This window comes from Protomyctophum parallelum, assembly GCF_964188405.1.
Source record: "Protomyctophum parallelum genome assembly, chromosome: 9".
NCBI lineage: Eukaryota > Metazoa > Chordata > Actinopteri > Myctophiformes > Myctophidae > Protomyctophum > Protomyctophum parallelum.
In genome coordinates this window covers 8,476,063-8,499,784 of record NC_139706.1, presented here as the reverse complement: position 1 = coordinate 8,499,784, position 23,722 = coordinate 8,476,063, and the positions used below count along the sequence as shown (strand labels likewise).

At 42.1% G+C, this 23,722-nt stretch overlaps 1 protein-coding gene across 1 annotated transcript in view; it reads right to left on the bottom strand.

The window, feature by feature from the left end:
• The window catches only part of LOC310864237 (calcium-binding protein 8-like), a gene marked incomplete at its 3' end in the record, with an annotated part of 59,489 nt that overhangs the window by 32,017 nt on the left and 3,750 nt on the right, over positions 1-23,722 (bottom strand). Inside the window, exons 2-3 of the mRNA XM_083772852.1 lie at positions 18,590-18,711; positions 6,261-6,404 (exon numbers count right to left, since the gene is read on the bottom strand). Coding sequence (XP_083628978.1) covers positions 6,261-6,404; positions 18,590-18,711 — 266 coding nt within the window. The remainder of the gene's footprint in view (positions 1-6,260; positions 6,405-18,589; positions 18,712-23,722) is intronic.

Here is a 23,722-nt window from a genome sequence, read left to right as displayed (position 1 = left end):
TGGTGGCACTGTAAAAGAGCCGGCCCTTCACGTTTTGGCCTATAATAACTCTTGAACCAATTTTTTTTTCCTGGATTTCTTTGATACAATTTCTATAGGCCAAGGCCATTTCACGCCTGACAAGATTTTTTGAAGTTTTGCGCACACACCTTTTGCTAAACTCGTACAAATCGGGACACATTATGTCTGTGGTCACTTGATCAAGATGCATCTGTCAACTTTTTCAGACTCCGTTCAGATTGAAGGAGGTGCCAGTTTTGCACAAAATTGTGCAAAAAAATCATCATTCATCGTCATTGTGACAGCGTGAGATAGAGGGACAGCACCAGAGATGGAGAGAAGGAGAAAAGAGAAACGGAGAGAGAACAAAATGTAAGGCATTGGCTCTGTCGAGGTACAGTATAGTAGACTGAGGAGCTGTCCACCCACAGTGGTGCTGAAACTGTACAACTGAGGAGCTGTCCACCCACAGCGGTGCTGAAACTGTACAACTGAGGAGCTGCCCACCTAGTGGTGCTGACATCATACAATGAGGAGCTGGTCACTCTAAGTGGTGCTGAAATAAATAAGTCAAGAAGCTAACCCCCCCCCCCCTCCAGGGTACCCTGGAGGGGGGGGGGGGGGGGGGGGAGACCAAGGATCATCGATACAGAAAAAAATAAGGCTCAATGCTGAAATCTCCAAACATGAAACATATACTGTATTCCAGTTTTCCAGAAAGGGCATTCAGAGCTCTTTGACAGCCTTGACAGTCGATAAGATTCCCAGATAACCAATCTGTGTATCCTAGAGATCAGCATTTTTTTCTCCCTTTTTTTCCCCCACAGCCTGCAAATGTGGCTCCGATCACAATATACCGTATATACAGTAGCTTATGAAGCTACTTTGCAAGGGCGTGAAAATGTCAGCCAACTATTCCGAAATAGATTTGCTGAATCAATCACATTCAGCAACGCCAGTTATGTGCCAGTCACTCTGCACCTTGAAGACGTCGCCTTCTCCCTCACCTGCCACCCTAGCCGGGCCCGAGCCACGACCCATATGACAATATGGAAATAGGCCATTTTAACCCATTTTGGGCGGGAACCCCTTTTGGTGTTATCATCATGTTATGCTTTAGCTATTGAAAAATAGCAGATCTACAAGCTCATAGCGCGCCACCGAGTGGCTTTTTGAAAAATCGTAAAAAGTGACATGAAAGTGTTTGAGAACGACGGACATAGAAAAACAGCTTTTTCAAGAAAACAGTCAGGATTTAGAAGACATTTGCAGAATCGTTCCCAGGTCAAAATGGGTTAAATTCAGCATGTCTAAACCCCATTTATCTGGCTGTGAATATAACCAGAATGAAGTGACTACTGAAGAGAACTTCTACTCGAAGTAAACCACTTTAGATAAAAGTTTAAAAGTTCACCTGGAGTCCATTTTCTCCCCAAGGCTCTATATCGCGTCCTCCCTATTTCAGTTGCTTCAGGAGAACTACAGTACGTTTCTCAAAGATGAAAGTTGTAATTATATAAAAATAATTACCTCCACAGCAGTAATGAAACAACGTAGACTATATGACAGAGGTTACAGTTAAGACGTTTTCCTGCAATGTGAGACTCGTCGTTCAGTTATGAAATATAAGTTAGCTTTATTGCAGTGTGTGTGTGTGTGTGTGTGTGTGTGTGTGTGTGTGTGTGTGTGTGTGTGTGCATGTGCGTGTGCGTGTGTGTGACACAGATTATGCACAACGGGTGTGCAGACTTTTTCCTTTGATGTGTTTTATGCACATGAGAAAGTGTAAATGAGGTAATTAATTTGGGAGTAATTTGGGAATTATGTGTGTTTTACCATTTGTACACAATCCTCAAAATGCTGCTTATTAGGCCTACAGTACATCTTCCACACTTTAATATTCTTTTCACTTTGTGCACACTAGCGTCGCACTAGAATGTAGTGTCATATGTAGTCTCACGTAGCCAGACAACTATTCCACAATCTCCGAATGTAGGTACGATGGAAGCGTTTGGAAATTGCGAGAGCCGACTGTCTGGTACAACGCGAGACTATGTCATACAGTATGTGACATATTGACGTTATTGCTGCTGGTTTTTGTTTTATGTTTATTGCATAATGCCTCTTAGTATTGTTGGAATATGTATTATAAATAGAGGGGCAGCATCATATTTTTCACCTATAGAGTGCAGAAGTGCATGCGCCGCCGACCCTGCCCAGATACAGCCACACACCCTTGATCCCCATTCACCTGGTGACACTCACCGGCTTTGATGCCTTTGATGTCCTTTTGATCATCGACAAAGGCTCTTCAGTGTAACATTATTAATGCACATGAATATGAGATGAGAGCTTTGCCCACTGCTTTGAGAATGAGAATGATTTTATTTTATTTTAAGAGTGACAAGAAGCCTTACGTCCTCTTCCTTATTTTCCTTTTTTGTCTCCGCCAGGCCGAAGGCGTGCCCGAGACTATGTATTCGCCACTTTCCATCTGTGTGTCCGTGTGTCCGTGTGTGTGTGTGTGTGTTCGTCCGTCCATCGGAGCAGCTAATGTCCGACATTTGCCTGAGCTGATGAAGACCTAGAGGGTGGAAACGTTGCATTTTTGCCTTTAATAAAGTAAGTCTCTTGTGGAGCTCTAGAAACAAGTGTGCGTATGTTTCTTCCTACTCTTTGATGTTTGCCTTGATGCCTTGACGTTCAGCACCTGGCCTAAATACAGGTATTAGATGTGCACACAATGCCTTGACGTTCAGCACCTGGCCTAAATACAGGTATTAGATGTGCACACAATGCCTTGACGTTCAGCACCTGGCCTAAATACAGGTATTAGATGTGCACACAATGCCTTGACGTTCAGCACCTGGCCTAAATACAGGTATTAGATGTGCACACAATGCCTTGACGTTCAGCACCTGGCCTAAATACAGGTATTAGATGTGCACACAATGCCTTGACGTTCAGCACCTGGCCTAAATACAGGTATTAGATGTGCACACAATGCCTTGACGTTCAGCACCTGGCCTAAATACAGGTATTAGATGTGCACACAATCTTATCTGTGAACAGCTAATGTCCGGCACATCACAAATGTGCCACACACTTCCTGGAGGCCAGAGCAGAACCACTTGCCCAAATTGTCCACATTGGCCTGTTATAGCGCCACCAGCAGGCCCGATTTTTGAAAAAAAAAACATCTGTTTTGTTCTTTTAAACTGATTTGAGAATGTTTGACGAATAATGTACAGTAGTAAATAACATTCTGTTCCGAGTGAGCAGAACACCATATTATGCCAAATGCCAATCATTAGTCTGCACTCTCAGCATTCAGCACTGACCCAAACTGTGCCCTGGCCCGTGGCATGTTGCTGCTTAGAACAGGGATATTATATAGCTGTGTTTGCGTTTTCTTGCTCTTGACAATAGGACGATAAAGGTCAGAGCTCATTATGTGACAAGATTAGGGTTATGATGTCACAAGAATTGTGTATTTTCAATAGCGCCTTTTGACTCAAAGGCTTTCAGCTTTCATGAAGAAAACCAATAATACACAGGGAAGACATTTGAATATTCTAACCACACCTGGGTTGTCTATTAAGAGTAATGTTAACTCCATAGACGCATACAAAACTGAAAAAGTACAAAGATCACGGCACTCCGTCTTTAAAGCATTTACATGTGTGAATGAACATAATTTATTTTTACTACGTGGTTTTACATGGACTCCTGTATGGTCGGCTTAAGGTCATGGGTTTTTATTTCAGTGCATTGATTGAGCAATGTGGAAATGCTGTGTGATGTATGTCTGTGTCACGTGTACACGTGTTACATTCTCTTCTCACAGTGACCTTTCAAAATCAGTCAGGTTTAGAGTCACATCCATTGCAGGACATGGGAAATTCTCAGCTTTCTAGTGATTCCTATTTTCTTTCTGTATGTAAACTAGTTTCTGATATTTCACTATTTACATGAAATAACCGTCACTAAACATATTTCCTTTCCTCCTCGCAGTAATGCATCCATTGATGGTCTTTTGCCACAAGTTTATAAGTCTGCTCACTCTAGCTCTGTTCCTTTGCGTTAGAAGGGACTACTCCTTAACGGTATGGGACCTTTGAGCCTCTGCGCAGGCCCATTCTGACCTGAGATCAGATTATAAAAATGTCTTCTACATCCTGACAGTTTTCTGAAAAAGCCATGTTTCTATGTCAGTCGTTCTTCGATTTTTCTAAAATAGCAGACCTACAAGCTCGTAGCGCGCCACTCGGTGGCGCGCTACGAGCTTGTAGATCTGCTATTTTTCAATAGCTAAAGCATAACATAATGCTAACACCAAAAGGGGTTCCCGCCCAAAATGGGTTGCACAGCTTCTCTTCTTCAGTAAAACTAAAAAGTACACTTTCACTAATCACCAAAACAAAGACGGTTTTGTGGAGTTGAAAGCCTACTTTCCTTAATGAGAACACTTTGAGCCCCCCTACCTCACGTCTAAATTTGCCATTTGCATATCACTGAGCATAACCGTAAGGGCTCCACTTTTAAAACTCTCCCAAAGACTCACTTCTATAGAATGGCTTGTCCTGTTTCAAATGATGCTTCTGGTGTATAGGGTTTCCATGACAATGTAGCTTGTAACACACACAATTCTAAATAGAAGTCCATTAGACTTAACAAGTATATAGACAAAAGGTATCCTTCCTCCAAGTTGTACTGCTTGTCAAAGTGTAAATTGCAGACTTGAAAAGAAAATAATCCAGGGCACTAAATAGTTTATTTGACACTAAATAGTTTATTTGACACTAAATAGTTTATTTGACACTAAATAGTTTATTTGACACTAAATAGTTTATTTGACACTAAATAGTTTATTTGATAGTTTATTTGATGATTAGCAAGGCAAATAAATAACAGGACCTACGCGGATTGGATTATTTTCTTTTCAAGTCTGCAATTTACACTTTGACAAGCAGTACAACTTGGAGGAAGGATACCTTTTGTCTATATGGTTTTACCTGTATTACCAAAGAGCACCCATCTAAGAGCCACTAACAGATCCCTGCAGCGCTTCCATTCCTCTATTTCTAAACTTAACAAGTAGTTTGTGTTTTAAACCAAACCTGACTAAGTAGGCTAGGCTACGGTATGCGAGTGCTGATACTGTATGTCGCATTCTTCAGGAGGCGTTGAGGATATGTACGTAAATAGGAAACACACGGGGGCGGCGGTGGCTCAGGGGTAGAGTGCCTGGATGGTAACCGTAAGGTTGCCAGTTCGAACCCGGGCTCCCCCAGAGTTAATGTCGAAGTGTCCTTGAGCAAGACACTGAACCCCTAATTGCTCCCGATGTGCTAGTTGGTGCCTTGCATGGTTTCCGCTGCCATCGGTGTATGAATGTGTGTGTGAATGGGTGAATGTAATGCACAATCTCTGTAAAGCGCCTTGGATAAAGGCGCTATATAAATGCACCATTTACCATTTACCATTTACCACACCCTTTAGTGCTTTTAGGCTTAAGTGACCATTATATTGTCACTTTTATCACACTTGAAGTGAAATCGATGAGTCATACGGTGGGACAGGTGTGCGAGCGGAAACGCTCATTACCGTAATGTGACCATTTATGACTCATACATTATGCGTATGAGTATGAGTATAGTGCATGCATCTGCAGAGGAGAGCAACATTTACAGTACTCATGTGTGTGCTGTACGTGCATACAATGTGAACACAATGTGGTGTGGGCATTATGCCAGGTGAGAGTGTTTGTGGAATAGAGGGGGGGGGGGGGAATAAAATGTAATTTCACACATGACACATTTTACACCAGCGTGTGTGTGTGTGTGTCTGTGTGTCTATGTGCGTGTGTGCGTGAGTGCGCGCGTGTGTGTGTGTATGTGTGTGTGTGTGTGTGTGTGTATTAAAGTTAAAGAGTTTGGATTCCATAAAAGCCAGCATGTCTTGTATGGAAGCATTGTTGCACAGCGAAAACAGCCAATCTACAAGCTCTCAAAGCATCAGCGGTTTTCAATAATTATGTTAAGCATTTGCAGCGGTCAAACTAACACTAACAAACTAACATGTTCAGAAGCAATAGTCTACAGATATTTCATACTGTTGTATAAAAGCCACGGTTAAAGCCTCAGTCCATGACTTCTTTACCCGGTTGCCAGTATTTAGAAAAGCAGGAACAATATTATTAAGACAAAAATCGTTGAGATATTGTGTTGTTATTGTTTAGGAATCAGTCAATGACTCACCGTCCATGTCTAGTCTCTGCATGATGATGGCCAGCTCCACTTCACTGGGCATGTACCCCAGAGAGCGCATGGCCATGCCCAGCTCTGTCTTGGAGATGAACCCGTTGCCGTCGCGGTCCAGCACCCTGAACGCCTCTCGGATCTCTGCCAACACAAGACAGGAAGACGACTCAGTTCAACACCTGAACGCCTCTCGGATCTCTGCCAACACAAGACAGGAAGACGACTCAGATCAACACCTGAACGCCTCTTGGATCTCTGCCAACACAAGACAGGAAGACGACTCAGATCAACACCTGAACGCCTCTCGGATCTCTGCCAACACAAGACAGGAAGACGACTCAGATCAACACCTGAACGCCTCTTGGATCTCTGCCAACACAAGACAGGAAGACGACTCAGATCAACACCTGAACGCCTCTCGGATCTCTGCCAACACAAGACAGGAAGACGACTCAGATCAACACCTGAACGTCTCTCGGATCTCTGCCAACACAAGACAAGAAGACGACTCAGTTCAACACCTGAACGTCTCTCGGAACTCTGTCAACACAGACAGGAAGACGACTCAGCGACCAGAACCACAACCGCTCCCACATCGCTCTCTCACTCACTCATAGCCAAGTTCCAATACCCAAAGTTTCAGCCACTCGCACACTCGGTCACTCCAGCACGGCCGTGTTGCAGTGAAATTGGTGACCCGACGACATATGTGACCCGACGACATATGTGACCATCTTGTGGACTTCACATATGGAGGTCTTTAAATACGTGGCCTAAATACCACATTGATTTACGTTCGGATACTGACGTCATGTGATGTCTAGACAATTGTCGCACAAGTTCAACGCAACAACGAGTGCGAGTGAGTGAGTGGCTGAGATTTGAGATATTGGAATTCAGCTATAGACTCACACAATCTGTCAATGTCGGGCATGACAGGCAATATGTCCAAAACCGTTACTTTTTCAGGAAAAGGAAATAGAAAAAAGGTTAACACTAACATGTCATTGTTCCGACCTCCCATTGTTCCGAAATTACTAACCCTATCTCTCTATCTCTAACCCTAAAATAACCACAGAGCATGTTCGACAACCTTTCCGCATGTTTGGACTGGACTTCGGATATATGGGCAGTCCCCGAAAAAAGAACCGGTGTTCCAATGGATCTAATGTACTTAATACTCATTGGTACAATATTTATAAAGCCAACTTTTCACGTTCAAATATAACAAAAAAACAACATAAAAGGTTTAAATATGATGTTGGAGGGGAAAGGAACTGGTGGGAATAACGTGTTCCTTCCACGCGCTACATCCATTCGGGGGAATTCCCCCCTGTCAGGTGAAAAGAAGCGTCTTGGACTCCTCATGCATTGGAGGAATCATGAGCTCCGTTCGATGCTCTCCCCAGGTTGGCACTTGGCAGAGTGAGAGTAGCGCCCAGAGTACAGCTCAGACAATTGGCACCGGGTGAAAAATCTTAAGGATGAAATATGGAGATACAAGGTTTCTGCCCGACAGAGACATCATGTGACTACGGACTATGCGCACACACGCACGCACGCATGCAAACACAACAAAGTCTCTCATGGACTCTCTCACCAACTCACATGCACGAAAACACACACGTCAGGCATGCATGCGCACACATTCATGCACACGCTTACACATGAATGCATGCATACACTCCCTTGATCTCGCACATGTGCGCACACAGCACATGTGCGCAGACGTACTGTACGTACGCACACACACTCACTCCTCGTGCACACAGATAGTTTGTCACACACACAAATGCTCGCTTTCTTCTTCTCACTCTCTCTCAGGCATGTGTGATGCATACATGTTCGTGACCACCATGTGTCTGTATTAGTCTATTCTCTCTCTCTCTCTCTCTCTCTCTCTCTCTCTCTCACTCTCAGGCATGTGTGATGCATACTGTACATGTTCATGACCACCATGTGTCTGTATTAGTCTGTTCCCAGGAAGACTAGAGGCTCAGTCATGTGTCTCTAATGGGAATCCTTCAATAAACACAAACTCTCTCTCTCTCTCTCTTTCACTTTGACCACTTTATATTTGCAATGTCCTTCAATAGCAATGTTCTTTCAATTATTCTGCTCTTATAAACACTGTCAGCATTTTTGTCCTTTCATCCTGTCCCTCTTGCTCCCTTCCCCGCATCCCCCCCCCCCTTCTTCTTTCATCCAACCCATTATTCCCTCCTTTTCCCCCTTTCCTTTCTTCTTTCTACCTCTCTCTCTCTCTCTCTCTCTGCGTGTGGCCCAGCTTTGGGCGGTGCGTTATGTGATTGGTCTTGCACCACTGCCTCACGTTAACAAGATCAATTCCACACACCATTTCTTCGTCTTCAGCGACTGTCACAGACGGTGTCGCAATCTGCAGCCTCGCTCTCTTTCACACTCGTCCCACATGGTCCTATTCCTCCGTCTGTCTCCTTCCTTCGTTCCCAATCCCGTGCCCGTTGTTGTTGTTGTTCAAAACGTTAAATCGTTCTTACAACTCCTAAGGCCTAAGTTATAATAGGCAGGCTTTGATTCAAACAACTGCAGCAAAGTAGCCTTATTATTCCTTCGAACCCTGTATGAAGTGTATAACTATGGGACACTTTCACAAGTAAAGAAAGTCCAAGCGGTCTGTCTGAAAGAGGTGTAGTGGTTTAGCCCATTCTGAACGGGCACCCATTTTGGTGTCGGCATCATGTTATGCTTTAGCTATTGAAAAATAGCAGATCTACAAGCTCATATCGCGCCACCGAGTGGCGCGATACGAGCTTGTAGGTCTGCTATTTTTTGAAAAATCGAAGAGCGACTGACATTTTTTAGAATCTGATCTCAGGTCAGAATGGGTTCATCAGACCAGTGTGTGTCCGGCGGAAACCTCGTATGAATCTGATCTCAGGTCAGAATGGGTTAGAGTAGACCAGCGGTTCTCAAAGGACCCACAAAATGATACTCATTAGCCTGCGGAACCCGCCCCCATTTCAAAACATATGCCAAGGAAGGACATAAGAGCAGTGATTTTCAACCATTTTCATTTCAATGCCCCCCAATTTGACCTGAATTAGGCTACGGGCCCCCCATTTAATGGCATTTCTATCTCTGGGACCCAAATGTAAATTGTAAAAATCTAAGTGAATTTAACTCTGAGTTAATTGTAACCAGCCTGGCGTGGCAACAATTGCCAGTGGTGCTCAGAGACTTGAGACCGACCGAGCACAAGCAGCAGCAGAGAAGAAGCGCCAGCAAAGACATCAACGTCTTATGCTACCCCGCCCAGCTCCAACACTTCCGTACGGAGAGTCCAGCTATAGGTCAGCTAGTCCAGAAGGAGAAGTGAATGGCTGAGGAGAACGGATCCTCGTTTTACGAGGCTGCCATGATGACAAATGGAGCCAAATGGACCCGTTACAGACTTAAGGGTCCATTTGGTTCCTAACTATCATTTAGCTGGGGACCCCCTGAAACTCCCTCCCGGACCCCACTTTGGGAACCACCGGTGGTTCCCAAAATAGTGAGCTACACTTGTGTGCTGTGAAGTGTGCCTTGGGATTTTGTGACAATCTCACATTATTGCAATGCAACTACTGTAACTACTGTATATAGAAAAACATATTTTTCATACAGGATGCGACATGTAAGAATGTACTATGTATTAGGGTTTAAGTGGTTCAACGTAATATTTGGCAATAGTTCCAGGGGTATATATTAATTTGTGTGCCTTGCGATTTTGACTTGCCGGTTGGTGTGGCTTGTACACAAAAGGTTTGAAAACCACAAGAGTGGCTGGTGAGTGGTGACCCTCTGTCATTCCTTAACGCTGTCTTTCTTTCAATTCAAACTTTATACTTGTATCTCAGTATTGCTTTCACCGCTTAGAATACAAATTTGGCATTCTTGCGGCACTGGCTCAGTTCCCCCCAGAGTTAGAGAATAGTGTCGCGGTGTCCTGGAGCAAGACTCTGAACGCCTAATTTCTCCTGATGTGCATGTTCGTGCCTTGCATGGTTTCCTGTGTGAATTGGATGAATGTAATGCACAATCTATGAAAAGCGATTTGGATAAAAGCCCTATATAAATGCACCATTTTCCAGTTTATTTAACAGTTTAACAGAGTGAATTGTGCTAGGATGGGGAACATCTCCTGGAGTGGAATGAATTCCATCGACCCTAAGAAGTCAAATCTATATTCTAGTCATGATCATTCACAGCAACTATACAGGCAACTGCCTTCATCCAAAGATGTACTATAACTGCACAGTAGTTGCACCTGATTGAACTCTGTCCACTTTCAGAGTAACATTTACATACGCAGGATAATGCTTCTACCTGCATTGAAGTAGAAGACTTGGTAATCTGTAAACTAAAATAGTGTAAGGACCAATTTGCGTATCTTCTTATTTTAGAAAAGTAAATGACATATAGGTCTTTAGTCATATTAGTATAAACAAACCTTGAATATAAAGGAGAAACTTTGGCACTATACTAATAGACAGACAGGCTGGTTTGGTATGTAGTATGAGTAGTATGTGTTAAATGCACAAGTAAATATCGGTATTAAATTCCGTATTCTGTATAAGAACTTCAGAAAACGTTCTTCCTTGAACCTTGGAATTTGACCAACTGCTTTACCTTCTCACACCTAACGTAACGATGTCATTTGCGTGTACTTCAAAGTGTACTTCAAACACTGCAAATTAGCAAAATGGTTCCCTGGCACATTATCAGTGTAATGTCATCAGAGAAAAAAGCCCAAAAGCTGTTGTTCCCGAATATATTTCATAAATGTGTCTAAAGAGAGGCAAGTAACTTATGGCTGAGAGAGAAGGGGATACAGCAGTAAGAGGATATTTTACTGTCCCATGCAGGCAAGATTTAAGCACCATTCACATTGAGCACTATAACAGACAATAAAGAAAATAAGAACTATATCGTTCACCACTGTATTTTTTAATAGTTGGTGTGAACTCTGACATCCACTTGAGTTTTTTAAAACGATATTTTTATAGTTATACTTATGATGGTGGTCAGTGGGAATGGCCTTACTTGTGGAAAATCGGTAGCGTTCCAATCATTTGGAGCATAAAGAAGTTGATGGGTATGAATCATGGGTCTGATAATGATGTACAGTACCGTGCATGTTCAAATTACATTACCTAAGACCATTTCTCTTTATTATTTTTACTTTTATAATTTACTTTTTACTTCATTTTCAACAAATATATCACAATTTACATGGAGGTGCCCACACTTCTAGCATCACAAGGCGGACAGGACAGACTAGCTAGACACAAACACTAGAATTACGTTTGTGTCCATTTGTTCTTGTTAAATGAAAGTTGAATGTATATCTAAAGAATGCTGTGATTGCTTGGCACGCCTGATCACAATGTCGAGCGTTTTAATCAAGCAATATTACACGAGAGGGTGTGCTTTATCGTTACTAATGCACGTCTGCAATGTTGCAGGAACTCTTAAAGGCAGCACAGAAGTACATTAATGACGATAAGGAACACCCTCAATGTAATATTGCAATTATACAACAGTTACCCTTAAAACGATAAAATAATCACAATCAAAAAATCATATTTTATTTAATGACAGATGGAGCCACTACGACCACAAATGTCCCAAGAAACTCGCTAGCCTAGCAACCCAGTCTGCTGCGCTCTGGGAGAACAGAGCAGCTGAATTATTTGTTTTGATTCCTAAGCACGGCAAGAATGCTGTTTCAACCAATCAGATTGCTTCCTCAAAATAACCTGTTTTAGGGACGGCGGAAGTGAATTGGTGGAATGACTTGCTCTGTGGACTGCCATGGAGGCAGGGTTTTTTACACTCTTATTTTAGACTAGAGTCATAAACAGAGCATGCAGTGCACCATGATGCGTTAAATCCATTGAGCGGGAAATGGTCATGTTTTACCTTTTGTAGTCATGTGGAAAACATACTGATGTGCAAATCACTCTCAGTGGATATGTACAAAAATAAACAAAAACGAGTTTGGTTGACACTGTTCCACTGTTTGTGTACTGATGCTCAGCTGTTCTGCCAGTCACATCAACCAATCAGAATCCTCTGTGCCAAACCAGGGTTTCGAGTGGCACATTTCGACCCAACAGATGTGCAATAATAAAGTTTATATGATCGCAAAATGTCTCTTCCGGACCGACTCGTTAAATTGGAACTGTTGGCTGTCTAAGCTGTCACAGCGAAGGCTATATGACCTGCCTCGACAAAGCAGTTCCCCTGTAGCCGCTTGATCCCTGGCTTAACAGATTGCCATTATCACTCATAACACGCAACTTTTCTCTGGAGGTACCCATTTGGTCAGCAGGATGATGAATAAACAGACACATGCAAACAGCTTTGCTGTCTTAACCCTCACATCAGAGGGTTGTGAGTGTGCGTGAGAGAGAGAGCGAGGGTATGTCATATTAATGTGTGTAAATAATATACAATTTATTGTAATCATTATTTATTTATTTCTATTCTTTGCAAAAGGAGCCAGGGGTAGGGCTCATTTCGTCCACGTTTCCAGCATCTTGGACTCTTAATCATGTCAAATGGACTTGACAACTTGTGCCTTGGACTTTCCTTTTTTGTGATTATGTCTTGACCAAACTGCACCAATGCACAATGTATTTACGTACCTTGATGTCCAACAGAGCAGGAAATACATAAACTGAACTACGTGCACATGCATGCATGAGATACACAGGCACACACACACATTTTTTCAAACACACACACGCATGCACGCGCACACACACGCACATGCATACACATGTGAAGTTGTGAATGTGAACACATAAATAAATGCACACACAGAGATGCACAAGCAACTAACAAAGGTACATGCACACATCAAAGACACAAGGATTTATTTTCGTACATGTAAATTTGCTTCACATGAATAAATCTATCACCGAGTCAGGCCTTTGTGTAGCACTTTCCAATGCATGGGGCTTGTTGGAACAGAACACAATACCATTTAGAACAGGTTTTTGTATTCATGTCTCCAGGTTTGCACAAATAGCCTACTATCTAGAGCCGCCTTTAAAAACAGAAATTATACAAGTATGCACAGCACTGTTCCACTATGAAGGAACGGAATCCTAAACTAGTGGCTCTGAATAACTTCATATGGATGTACAAAGTTTGTGAGTGGCTCGTTATCATTTGTTAACAAGGCTGACTGTGTCTTTATCGTGTAATGTATTTGTGTATTTATGCATAATTGCGTATGTGTGTCATTCTGTATGCCATGCGTGAATGAGTGGTGCCTACATTATGTAATCCATTTGTCATCCTGTCTGACCTTTCTTTTTTTTAACGTTCTGTTTTAGATTGCAGAAATAAACTATTCATACATTCTAAAAACGAATCATACATTCTAAAATACTCAGACAATACAATTTTGATTTCTCTCCTAGATTGTTCCAGTGATCCTGGACTGCATCAACACAGAGTAAATAAGGTGGTTGAATGGAGTGATAACGCTCCCATCATTAACACGAAAAAGACAGGAGAGATTGTTTTTTGTACACCACCAGAGACACACAGATCCCTCATTGCTATTCATGGTGAACAGATCAACCAGGTTGTTTGTATGAATACCTAGGAGTAGTAATAGACCATCTGTTGTGATGGAAAGATCAGATTTAATCAGTGTGTAAGAACATGCAAATGCAAATAATCTACTTCCTTCGCCGTGTAAGATCCTTCAGTGCAATTCTTCTTTTGTTCTTCTGTTATTATGTTCTTCAGTACTGTGTAGTACCATCTGGTATGGATGTTTGTCTGCAGCCTTATAAAGTCACAACTGCTGCAACAACTGAACATTTGTTCAAAGATTGTTGGACAACCGCATTTTTGTTATAATCATCATCATACTATAATTCTAACAATGTGTGTGTGTGTGTGTGTGTGTGTGTGTGTGTGTGTGTGTGTGTGTGTGTGTGTCAGAAACATCGCATTATCTCCTCATTGCCTGCACCAATCGCTCCCACTTTTCACACAGGCATTGACCATATGAATATGGAGGGCGTAACGGAGCAAATATCTCCGCAAATATCTCACAACGGGTAAGGACTAGTCCATATAACTAAGGCTTATTAGCCAGGGATCCTTTTAACTATATATTCAAAAACAGTTTTTCAAGACTTCAGTTGTTTTTCTTTTGTAAGGAATGACACTTTGCCCCAGGTGAAGGAGTTTAAGTATCTCGGGGTCTTGTTCAGGAGTGAGGGGAGGACGGAGAAGGAGATCAGCTGGAGAATCGGAGCAGCAGGGGCGGTATTGTAGTCGCTGTACCGCTCTGTTGTGACGAAAAGGGAGTTGAGCCAGAAGGCAAAGCTCTCGGTCTACCGAGCAATCTTCGTTCCAACTCTCACCTATGGTCATGAAGTGTGGGTCAGACTCATGACCGAAGACCAAGGTGAAACAAGCGGCCGGTCAGGTGGCAAACATCTCCCAGATGGGGGGAGAAGTTCAGTCAGTCGAGAGAGACTCAGAGTAGAGTCACTGCTCCTTCACTTGGAAAGAAGCCAGCTTAAAGTATGTTCACCTGTTGTGCTGCTGTGCACAAACATATCCCATGCACCAAGCATGGAATAAAATTAGAAAACATAACGGCTAAATCCTTTTAACTTTAGCTGCTGAATAGACAATAAAATAATGAGGCCATCTGTCAAATAGCTACAGTAATGCAATATTTATTATATACAGTGAATTTTGTATGAACCGTCCCCTGTAAATTTGTTTTGATGGCAAATGAAAGTCTCAATATCCAGACTGGATGCTTCCCTTGCAACAACTCCTTAAGGACCAAAACCTGGCCAGCATTGTGCCTCCTTGCACTGATAAATTACCGCCTCGTTGCTGCGCTTACGCTTCTCTCTGATCAATGGCATACTACATCAAATCCATAGAAAGATACAACTACTTCATTTTAGTACTTCTCGTTGGAAAGGTGTATACTTTTGCATTGTCCATGCCTACTCTTGTAGGCAACAATGGGCTCCATGCACCCACACCATTTTGGAAAGAACTTGGGACCCTTCCCTACTTCCTTCACTTCCAAATCCTCCAGTTTTCTGAAATAAACATTTTCACGATTTAAAAAAAATAGCAGACCTACAAGCTCGTTGCGCGCCACTCGGTGGCGCGCTATGAGCTTGTAGATCTGCTATTTTTCAATAGCTAAATTATAACAATGTTTAAAACACCAAAAGGGGTTCCCGCCCCAAAATGGGCTAATGAAGGCTCTGTTGCATTCTGGTCAAACCATAACTCTGAGAGTATACAAATGGAACCAGATTTGGTTCACTGTACAAATGGAACGGAACCTTAATTAGTATCATCAGTGACAGACACCTTTGAAGGAAGTATGGAAGTAGGAAGGAAGTAGGAATTAAGAGTTATTCTGTGTGCATAAAGCCCATTGTCTGTTTCTGTTAGGGTTTAACAAAGTGCACTAATTGACTGATTCCACACTGTCAGCCATCCATGTGCTTGCATTATGATTCGGCTGACCTAGGATCAGATTACTGTGCTGTGCAATATACAAGGGAAAAAGCTGAACTTGACAGGCTGCCAGCTGGCAGTAACTTGAGAAAGCCTAAAGCTCTGGTCTGACAACTGCGTCAGACGCGTCGTAGTCGGGGCATCTCAAAAGTATGTGGATCTGTCAGACGAATGCATTTCCCAATTCCCATGTTATTGTTTGGGGATGTTCGATAGTGCTAACAACGTGCGTAGTCCATTTGACTTGCATTGCAGTGTTGGCTCACTGAAATAAAACTAAGAGGAAATGGTTGTCAAACTTGTCATGCACTTGGCACTTCTGTTCTATTGGTTGGAACTTGTGAAGTTGTGACAACATGTAATTTTATGCAATTGTCTCTGATTGTAGGCTGATATGAGTAGCCCATAACTGGAATCTATACTTGTAGAATGTCAGATCCATACCCAACAGCCGGGTTCAGTTCTGTTAAATCTCAGAGGAAAACACACAAAGAAATGCCGGAACCAATCAGGTCTCGAAATAAATGTCAAGGGTCCATTACTACAGTAGGGTTGGGGTCCATCATTTTGGACCTGTGGAGAGCTCTAAGCTCATAATTATGTTATGTGTAACAAAAATGGACACATGGTATTTAAAATTATACGCAGTGCTGTGTTTTTTCTGTTATAAGATCAATAAAATCTGATTTTTCATAATCTTAATTGCATTCGGTTTTGAATAGAGACCATGCTTTATAGATTGCAGGTTAAGTTTACAAATTCTAATTCTGCTTTAAGTAGCACATGATGGGTCAAACTAGGGCATTTTCATGATTCTGAATCCATTGCAAGCATTTGTTTTGCACACAAAACACTCCTTGGGCTAAAAACGGCCATAGCCACTTTTCCAAATTTGATTACCTCATCATATGTGATGACGACTATGAAGGTATTGGAGTTGGGGAAGCACTGGTCTTTCATATCCGGAGCTCGGCTACGGCTTTCACATTTATTTTACCATAGCATATCAATTCTCTGCGGAATCAAATGAGAGATTTATGCTGTGCCAATCTCTCCATGCATATTAAAACTCAAGCAACGCTGATAGAGCAGCTGGCTATTACGGCGCACACTGCAGCCAATTTGCCTAGCAGCGGCTTAATGTGGCATTGGTAGATTAATATTATTTAAGTCTGGGGTGCCTCTGGTTCATTCACCCCTCCGTCTGTGACACTACCACTGCTGACTCCAATAGCCTGTATCGATCTGCATGTTGTACAGGCCGAGGTGATTACTCTGACTCAGGTTAATACAAAGGGCTCATAAACACAGCCTCATGGATATGGCCTCATGACAAAACAAAAAGATCAAGCCAGCACACAGCAAATGACTTTACTGCTGTTAAGAGCAACGCATAACTCTACTTGGAAGGCCGCCCTAAATGCTTGCTGGCTCAGAAGATGAGGACGCAGCTTCTTTGTGCGAGTGCTTTTGCAGTACCATGTTTTATCAGAGAGTACCACTGATACCGCTACCGCTGTCTTCTGAAAGAGCTATCAAAGCTATGATCTATATCTAATAATTACACGGCGGTTGAGCCACATGAGCCAATATAAGTGACAGAGGGGGGAGAGAGGGGGACAATAGTGCAGAAGAGCCCAAACTCAAGCAGGTTTTACAACGATGGGACAAAGGACGGAGGAATCGACAGAGAACTGAGGACAGGACATATTGCTGTGCAAATACGTTGGGTGCTCATATCCCCGAACGGATATGGATGGACTAGTATTTGTAATTATCCGGCACCAACAGTGTTACTGAATACCATACACTCCAAACTGCTTTTTCATAACCCGAGACCAAGATATTATTTATGAAACAGCAAACCATTGTATTAGGCTACAGTATATGTTACATAATACTATACATATTGTTGGGTTATTTTTATATAACCCAATGCCACTGAGAATTAACACATTTAAATGATTTCTAGCCGTTACACTAGGCTAAATAAATACATTTTAAAATAAATTGATAATTCATACTTTCCTCTTTGCAGGAGTCACTAGGAGACTTAAAGGTCAAACCCCAGTCTGTAACTTCTGCTATAAAGGTCAAACCCCAGTCTGTAACTTCTGCTATAAAGGTCAAACCCCAGTCTGAAACTTCTGCTATAAAAGGTCAAACCCCAGTCTATAACTTCTGCTATAAAGGTCAAACCCCAGTCTGTAACTTCTGCTATAAAAGGTCAAACCCCAATCTATAACTTCTGCTATAAAGGTCAAACCCCAGTCTGTAACTTCTGCTATAAAGGTCAAACCCCAGTCTGTAACTTCTGCTATAAAGGTCAAACCCCAGTCTGTAACTTCTGCTATAAAGGTCAAACCCCAGTCTGTAACTTCTGCTATAAAGGTCAAACCCCAGTCTGTAACTTCTGCTATAAAGGTCAAACCCCAGTCTGTAACTTCTGCTATAAAGGTCAAACCCCAGTCTGTAACTTCTGCTATAAAGGTCAAACCCCAGTCTGTAACTTCTGCTATAAAGGTCAAACCCCAGTCTGTAACTTCTGCTATAAAGGTCAAACCCCAGTCTGAAACTTCTGCTATAAAAGGTCAAACCCCAGTCTATAACTTCTGCTATAAAGGTCAAACCCCAGTCTGTAACTTCTGCTATAAAAGGTCAAACCCCAATCTATAACTTCTGCTATAAAGGTCAAACCCCAGTCTGTAACTTCTGCTATAAAAGGTCAAACCCCAGTCTATAACTTCTGCTATAAAGGTCAAACCCCAGCCAGGACTCACCTTCCAGCTCCTCTTCTGAGATGCTGGCCAACACATCACTGTCAGTGTCAGACACTGATCGGCTCAGGCAGTTCCCCTTGTAAAGCAGGCCTGCCGTTACGTGGTGGAATGGCATCTTCTCCCTATGGAACACACAAACAGGAGAGAGAGAGAGAGAGCGAGAGAGAGAGCGAGAGAGAGAGAGAGAGAGAGAGAGAGAGAGACAGAGCGAGAGAGAGAGACAGAGAGAGAGAGAGAGAGAGAGAGAGGCATTTAGGCCACGTTTAGATAATACTTCAGTTCCATTAGATAGGTTGTTAATGGTGTGGCTACTGGCTACGGTCCAAGACAGCTGCTTTCTGTAATATCCCAACTATCTGTCTGGAGATGAATATGATCATTTCTGTTCAAGTTCAACAATTAAACGCTAGTCGTAATGGAAACTGGGTGAAAAGCGCACACACACACACACACACACACACACACACACACACCTAGGGAGGTCTTTGAGGCACGTCCCACTGGGAGGAGACCCCGGGGCAGACCAAGGCGCAGTTGGAGGAAACGCATCGACTCACTGGCCTTGGAACGTCCCGGGATCCCCCAGGAGGAAGTCACTAACGTTGCTCTGGAGAGGGTGACACTCTGGTGGAGCTGTTGCCCCCGCGACCAGACTACAGATAAGCGGTTGAAGATGGATGGATGGACCCGTGTGAACACCAGTGGCTGCACCACTCAAAAAAGAAAACATTCAATAAAAGTGCCAATATAGGCTACCCGTCTTTGATTTGATTTATTCTATTATTTATATGAATATATACATATAAATATAAAATACAAATAAATTAGGCCTAGAGAGAGACATTATTGTCAGTCGTGGAAAAAGTACTACTTTTAAGTACTTTTTTTACGTAAGTAAAATTATCAATAATACTCTGTTACAAGTAAAAGTCTGGAATTCAACATTTGATGAAAAGAACAAAAGCATTGGCTTCAAAATGTACTTAAAGTACCAAAAGAAAAAGTACTAATTGTGCAGAATGTCCCATTTAAATTAAAGTTTTCATTTTTTGGCAGATCTACAAGCTCACAAGGTGTTGCATCACACAACGCATTGTGAGCTTGTAGATCGGTCATTTCCAAATGGCCAAAATGTATGCACTGAAGTGCTTACTGTATGTTCTGAATCTGAATCCAAATTTACATAAGAAGCCAGTGTCCTCTTTTTTGCAGTTCAAAATGTGGTGGTCTGAGAGCCACATTATTAGACCCCATCTTGATTTATAATACTTCTGGCTTGCACCCAGATACATGTCAAGGTAATTCATTTCTAAATCCATTAACTATTTAAGGACGTCTCTACTTTATAATTGTGTTTGCCCTCTACTCCTGGAACATTATTGTAATAAGCAAAATTATTTCTGTCAGATGTTTCATATTAACCGTCAGATGCTGTTCAGTAAGAGACCGGTGAAGATCGAACGGTCAAATGTGTTCTCAAAGGGAATAGAATTGGAACTAGTTTCTCACTTCAAGTATCTCGGAGTATCTCGACCATATTTAACAACAGAAGCTGCAAAGACATACCTTCCTTGTATGATCTTATCGCACATAGAATACTGTTTCACAAACTGGTCATTTGCTGGGACAACAGTCATCAAACCTATAGAACAACCTTTCAAAAGAGCCATTAAGGTATTTGACAAAAAACCCAACTCATATCATCACTGTGCCATTTTGGGAAAATATAATTGTAAAGTTGGCCGAGTGGCCAAGGCTCCAAAAAGTGACAGATTCCAGGAAATACCTTTTAGGGTGTTTTATTTCTCCCCGATGCAGGTTATTCACAGTGGAAACACAGGCCTGACAAACAAAAGAAAGACTGAAGACTAAACTTACAAAAGACAGAAGATTACTTGAAAGCAAATAGGAAACCAAACCCAGAACTTGAGAAACTCTATTAGGCTATACCTTCAAAAAAGGGACCCCTAGCAGCTCTCCCTGGATGTTACCTGCTTGTTGCCCGAGCCACTACTGAACCTCGGCATCCTGCAGCCTCCCGTTTATACTGGGTGAGACCATACCAAGACACAGAATGAATTGGTAACCACTTATCTCAAATAAGGCAAACTATGGCCCATGAGTTAACTTACACAATTACTTAGTTTAACTAAACCAATTCAAATACCTTTCAGATACATTACCCAACATCAAGATAAATAGAAAACATAACACAAAAGCTCTTGTAACACAGACAGACACCCCTCCTGCTCTATAGCACTTGGTACCTTCCTCCACTCAGTCAAGAGGATCACCAGTACTGCAGGAGAGCCAGGTGCCAAACAATCACAATATGCTGTGACAATACCTGCAAAGTACTTGTTCTCTTTTACAATTCACTGTGAGTTACAACAATAAAAACATGCACTCATGTCCATTAACACAGTCTCCCAAGCCAGCCGGCAAAGTTAATTGGATGCAACCGTGTAGTTTAGGTGTGTGCATTGTTCTCCATCAATGTGTATAGGGCACGGGTTGCCCCGTGACAATAATCTTTTGAATTTTGAAAACTTTAGAAAGTTCAAGAGTGCCTGTTTCATCTATAAATGTCTAAATGATTTAGCTCCTCCTCCTCTCAAGGAATTTATACATAAAAAGAGAGACAGTGGAGTATGACACCAAGGGCTCCATTTTCGTCACCGCTAAACCCCTTATCCCTAAACTTCTTTGCCTATTTTTTTACTATTTTGAAAAACATTTTTTAATAGTTCAATTAGCCAATCTACATTGACATGGTGTGAGCTTGTAGACTGGCCATTTTAACTGTTCAAAAATGTTTTGCAAAATAGTAAATAAAAGGAAAAGAAGTTTAGGGATAAGGGGTTTAGCGGTGACGAAAATGGAGCCCCAGGGGCTATATCTTGCTTAACCCCTTAACCCTTATCCCTAAACTTATTTGCCATTTTCTACTATTTAAAAAAACCTTTTAAAATAGTTCAAATAGCTGTTCTATACAAGCTCACACCGTGTAGATGTAGATCAGCTAGTTGAACTATTTAAAAACTATTTTTTAAATAGCAAAAAATGGCAAATAAGTTTAGGGATAAGGGATAAGGGTGGCGCAAGATGGAGCCGCAGGTCTGCATCCAGAGGTCCATGGCAGAAAGTCTACCTTCAGTCAAAATGTACTGTCCATAAAAGGTTGTCTTGTGATCATGTATGACGCTTAGTCCAAAATAGAGTAAACCTACCCCAATTAGTTTAATCTTTTCTTATTTTTATTATTACGTTTGGTTATTGTACGTTAGGTATTTGTATGCTATGTCCTGTATGTCAGTCCTGTTTGTATTGTTTGATGTCTGTGGACTGCAGATGGAAATGATAGCATGTTTTGCTAAATCTGGTATATTTACACTGCATTTTTAATGCAGTTCATCAATGTACACAAATAAAGTAAAGTAAAGTTTCAACACTGCTGAATTGCCCCACAAACTATAGATAACGAATACACATTATACATATAGGCCTACAGTGTATACTGTACACTATCCTTTTGTCCTGCAGGGGTACAGTAACTTCAGTAAACTGTGTGTACAGTTCAGTCAGTGTTAAATAAGTCAGTAAACCATCAATCATTGATACTGTGGCCTCGGCCGGGAGGTGACCCCGGGACATAAGTATTAGAAAGGCATAGACTCTGGGTTAGGCTAGGTTACTGTACGTTACCCTTCGCTAAAGAGCCAGGCCCGATAGGCAAGCAGCACCGCAGCACCCTAGAGTAAGTAAGAGTAAGTAAGAGGCCGTATAAATTAGATTTGGACTTGAATGTCTCTTCTCACATGTGCTTTGTTCTAAATGAGATTCCATTCTGGCCAAGGGCAGAATATAAAACAGCTGAAGGAGAACCATTATGGATATTCATCAGAGAGAGAGGCACTTGCCATCTCGTATTTCGTGTGAATGATGCCACCAACAGGCCAAGGAACTCAAATATTTTTCAAATCACTCAACCTTAATGATGTTATTTTTTGTAAATTGATCATCTCAGACCCACCATTCTTCCAGGCTTTGGGTTATGTGACAGCGCGGCTATGATTTACAACCCCCTAATTACAATGTTCATGGACATTCAATTCAGTACAACCTGTCATATGTCACAGAGAACAATGCGGAGAGAGCTTGATGTGTATGAAGACAGATCAATATTGTTACAAATAGATTCCTCAATTTAGAGCATGTTCTTACTTTATCTCGCCAAAGTCAAGTCAAAATCAATATGTGCCTTTATTTCATAAACCTGTGCTACTGTATGGAACGCAAAACACTGAACACACACGTGTCCCTTCATGCTGGTCCCTTTAGTTTGCATTTCTTTCATAGGCTGACACCCTTTGCCTGCATGCTTTAACTAATTCATCATTTTGACCCAAAACAACCCTCCTTTTTTCCACTGAACCATTCCCCCCGGTTTATTTTTGACCGCCCGCTCTGCCCACAGCAAACGTTTGAGTAAGTACCTTCTGGTCCCACAAAATTTCCATTGGGACCCAAATACATTACAAACAGAGAGAGAGAGGGGGGGGGGGGGGGGGCATTACAGCACCACGGACAGCGACAGAGTGGGCTGGCCTGGTTTACTGCTCAACAGTAGGTTAATAATATACATGCTCTTTAGACGCAAGATAAATCCATTCATGTGAAACAAAAGTAAAGCACAGCCACACCGTCCGTGTGTCCGTGTGTGTGTGTGTGTGTGTGTGTGTGTGTGTGTGACCAGCTAATCTCTGGCACCGTTAACCCAGTCGGTGCCAAATTCTGCACACACCCTCCCTGGATGACAACGATGAACCTCTGCCCCAGAATTTCAAGAACGGCCTGTTATAGCGCCACTAGGAGGCCGACTTTTGAAAAACAAAATCTTTGCCATTACTCCTCCAGATTCTGTCCAAAAAAATCCGCAAATCGTTACACACTATCTCTATAGTCATGTGTTCAAGCCGGATCTGTCTGATATTTCATATTCCATCCTTATTGGCTAATATTGGCTTTCAAAGTTTTGAACAAAAAGCCTCAAATCTTTCACAGACTTTCCTACTAGGCTGAGGAATATATACCACCCTTTTCACATTGGCCTGTTATAGCGCCACCAACAAG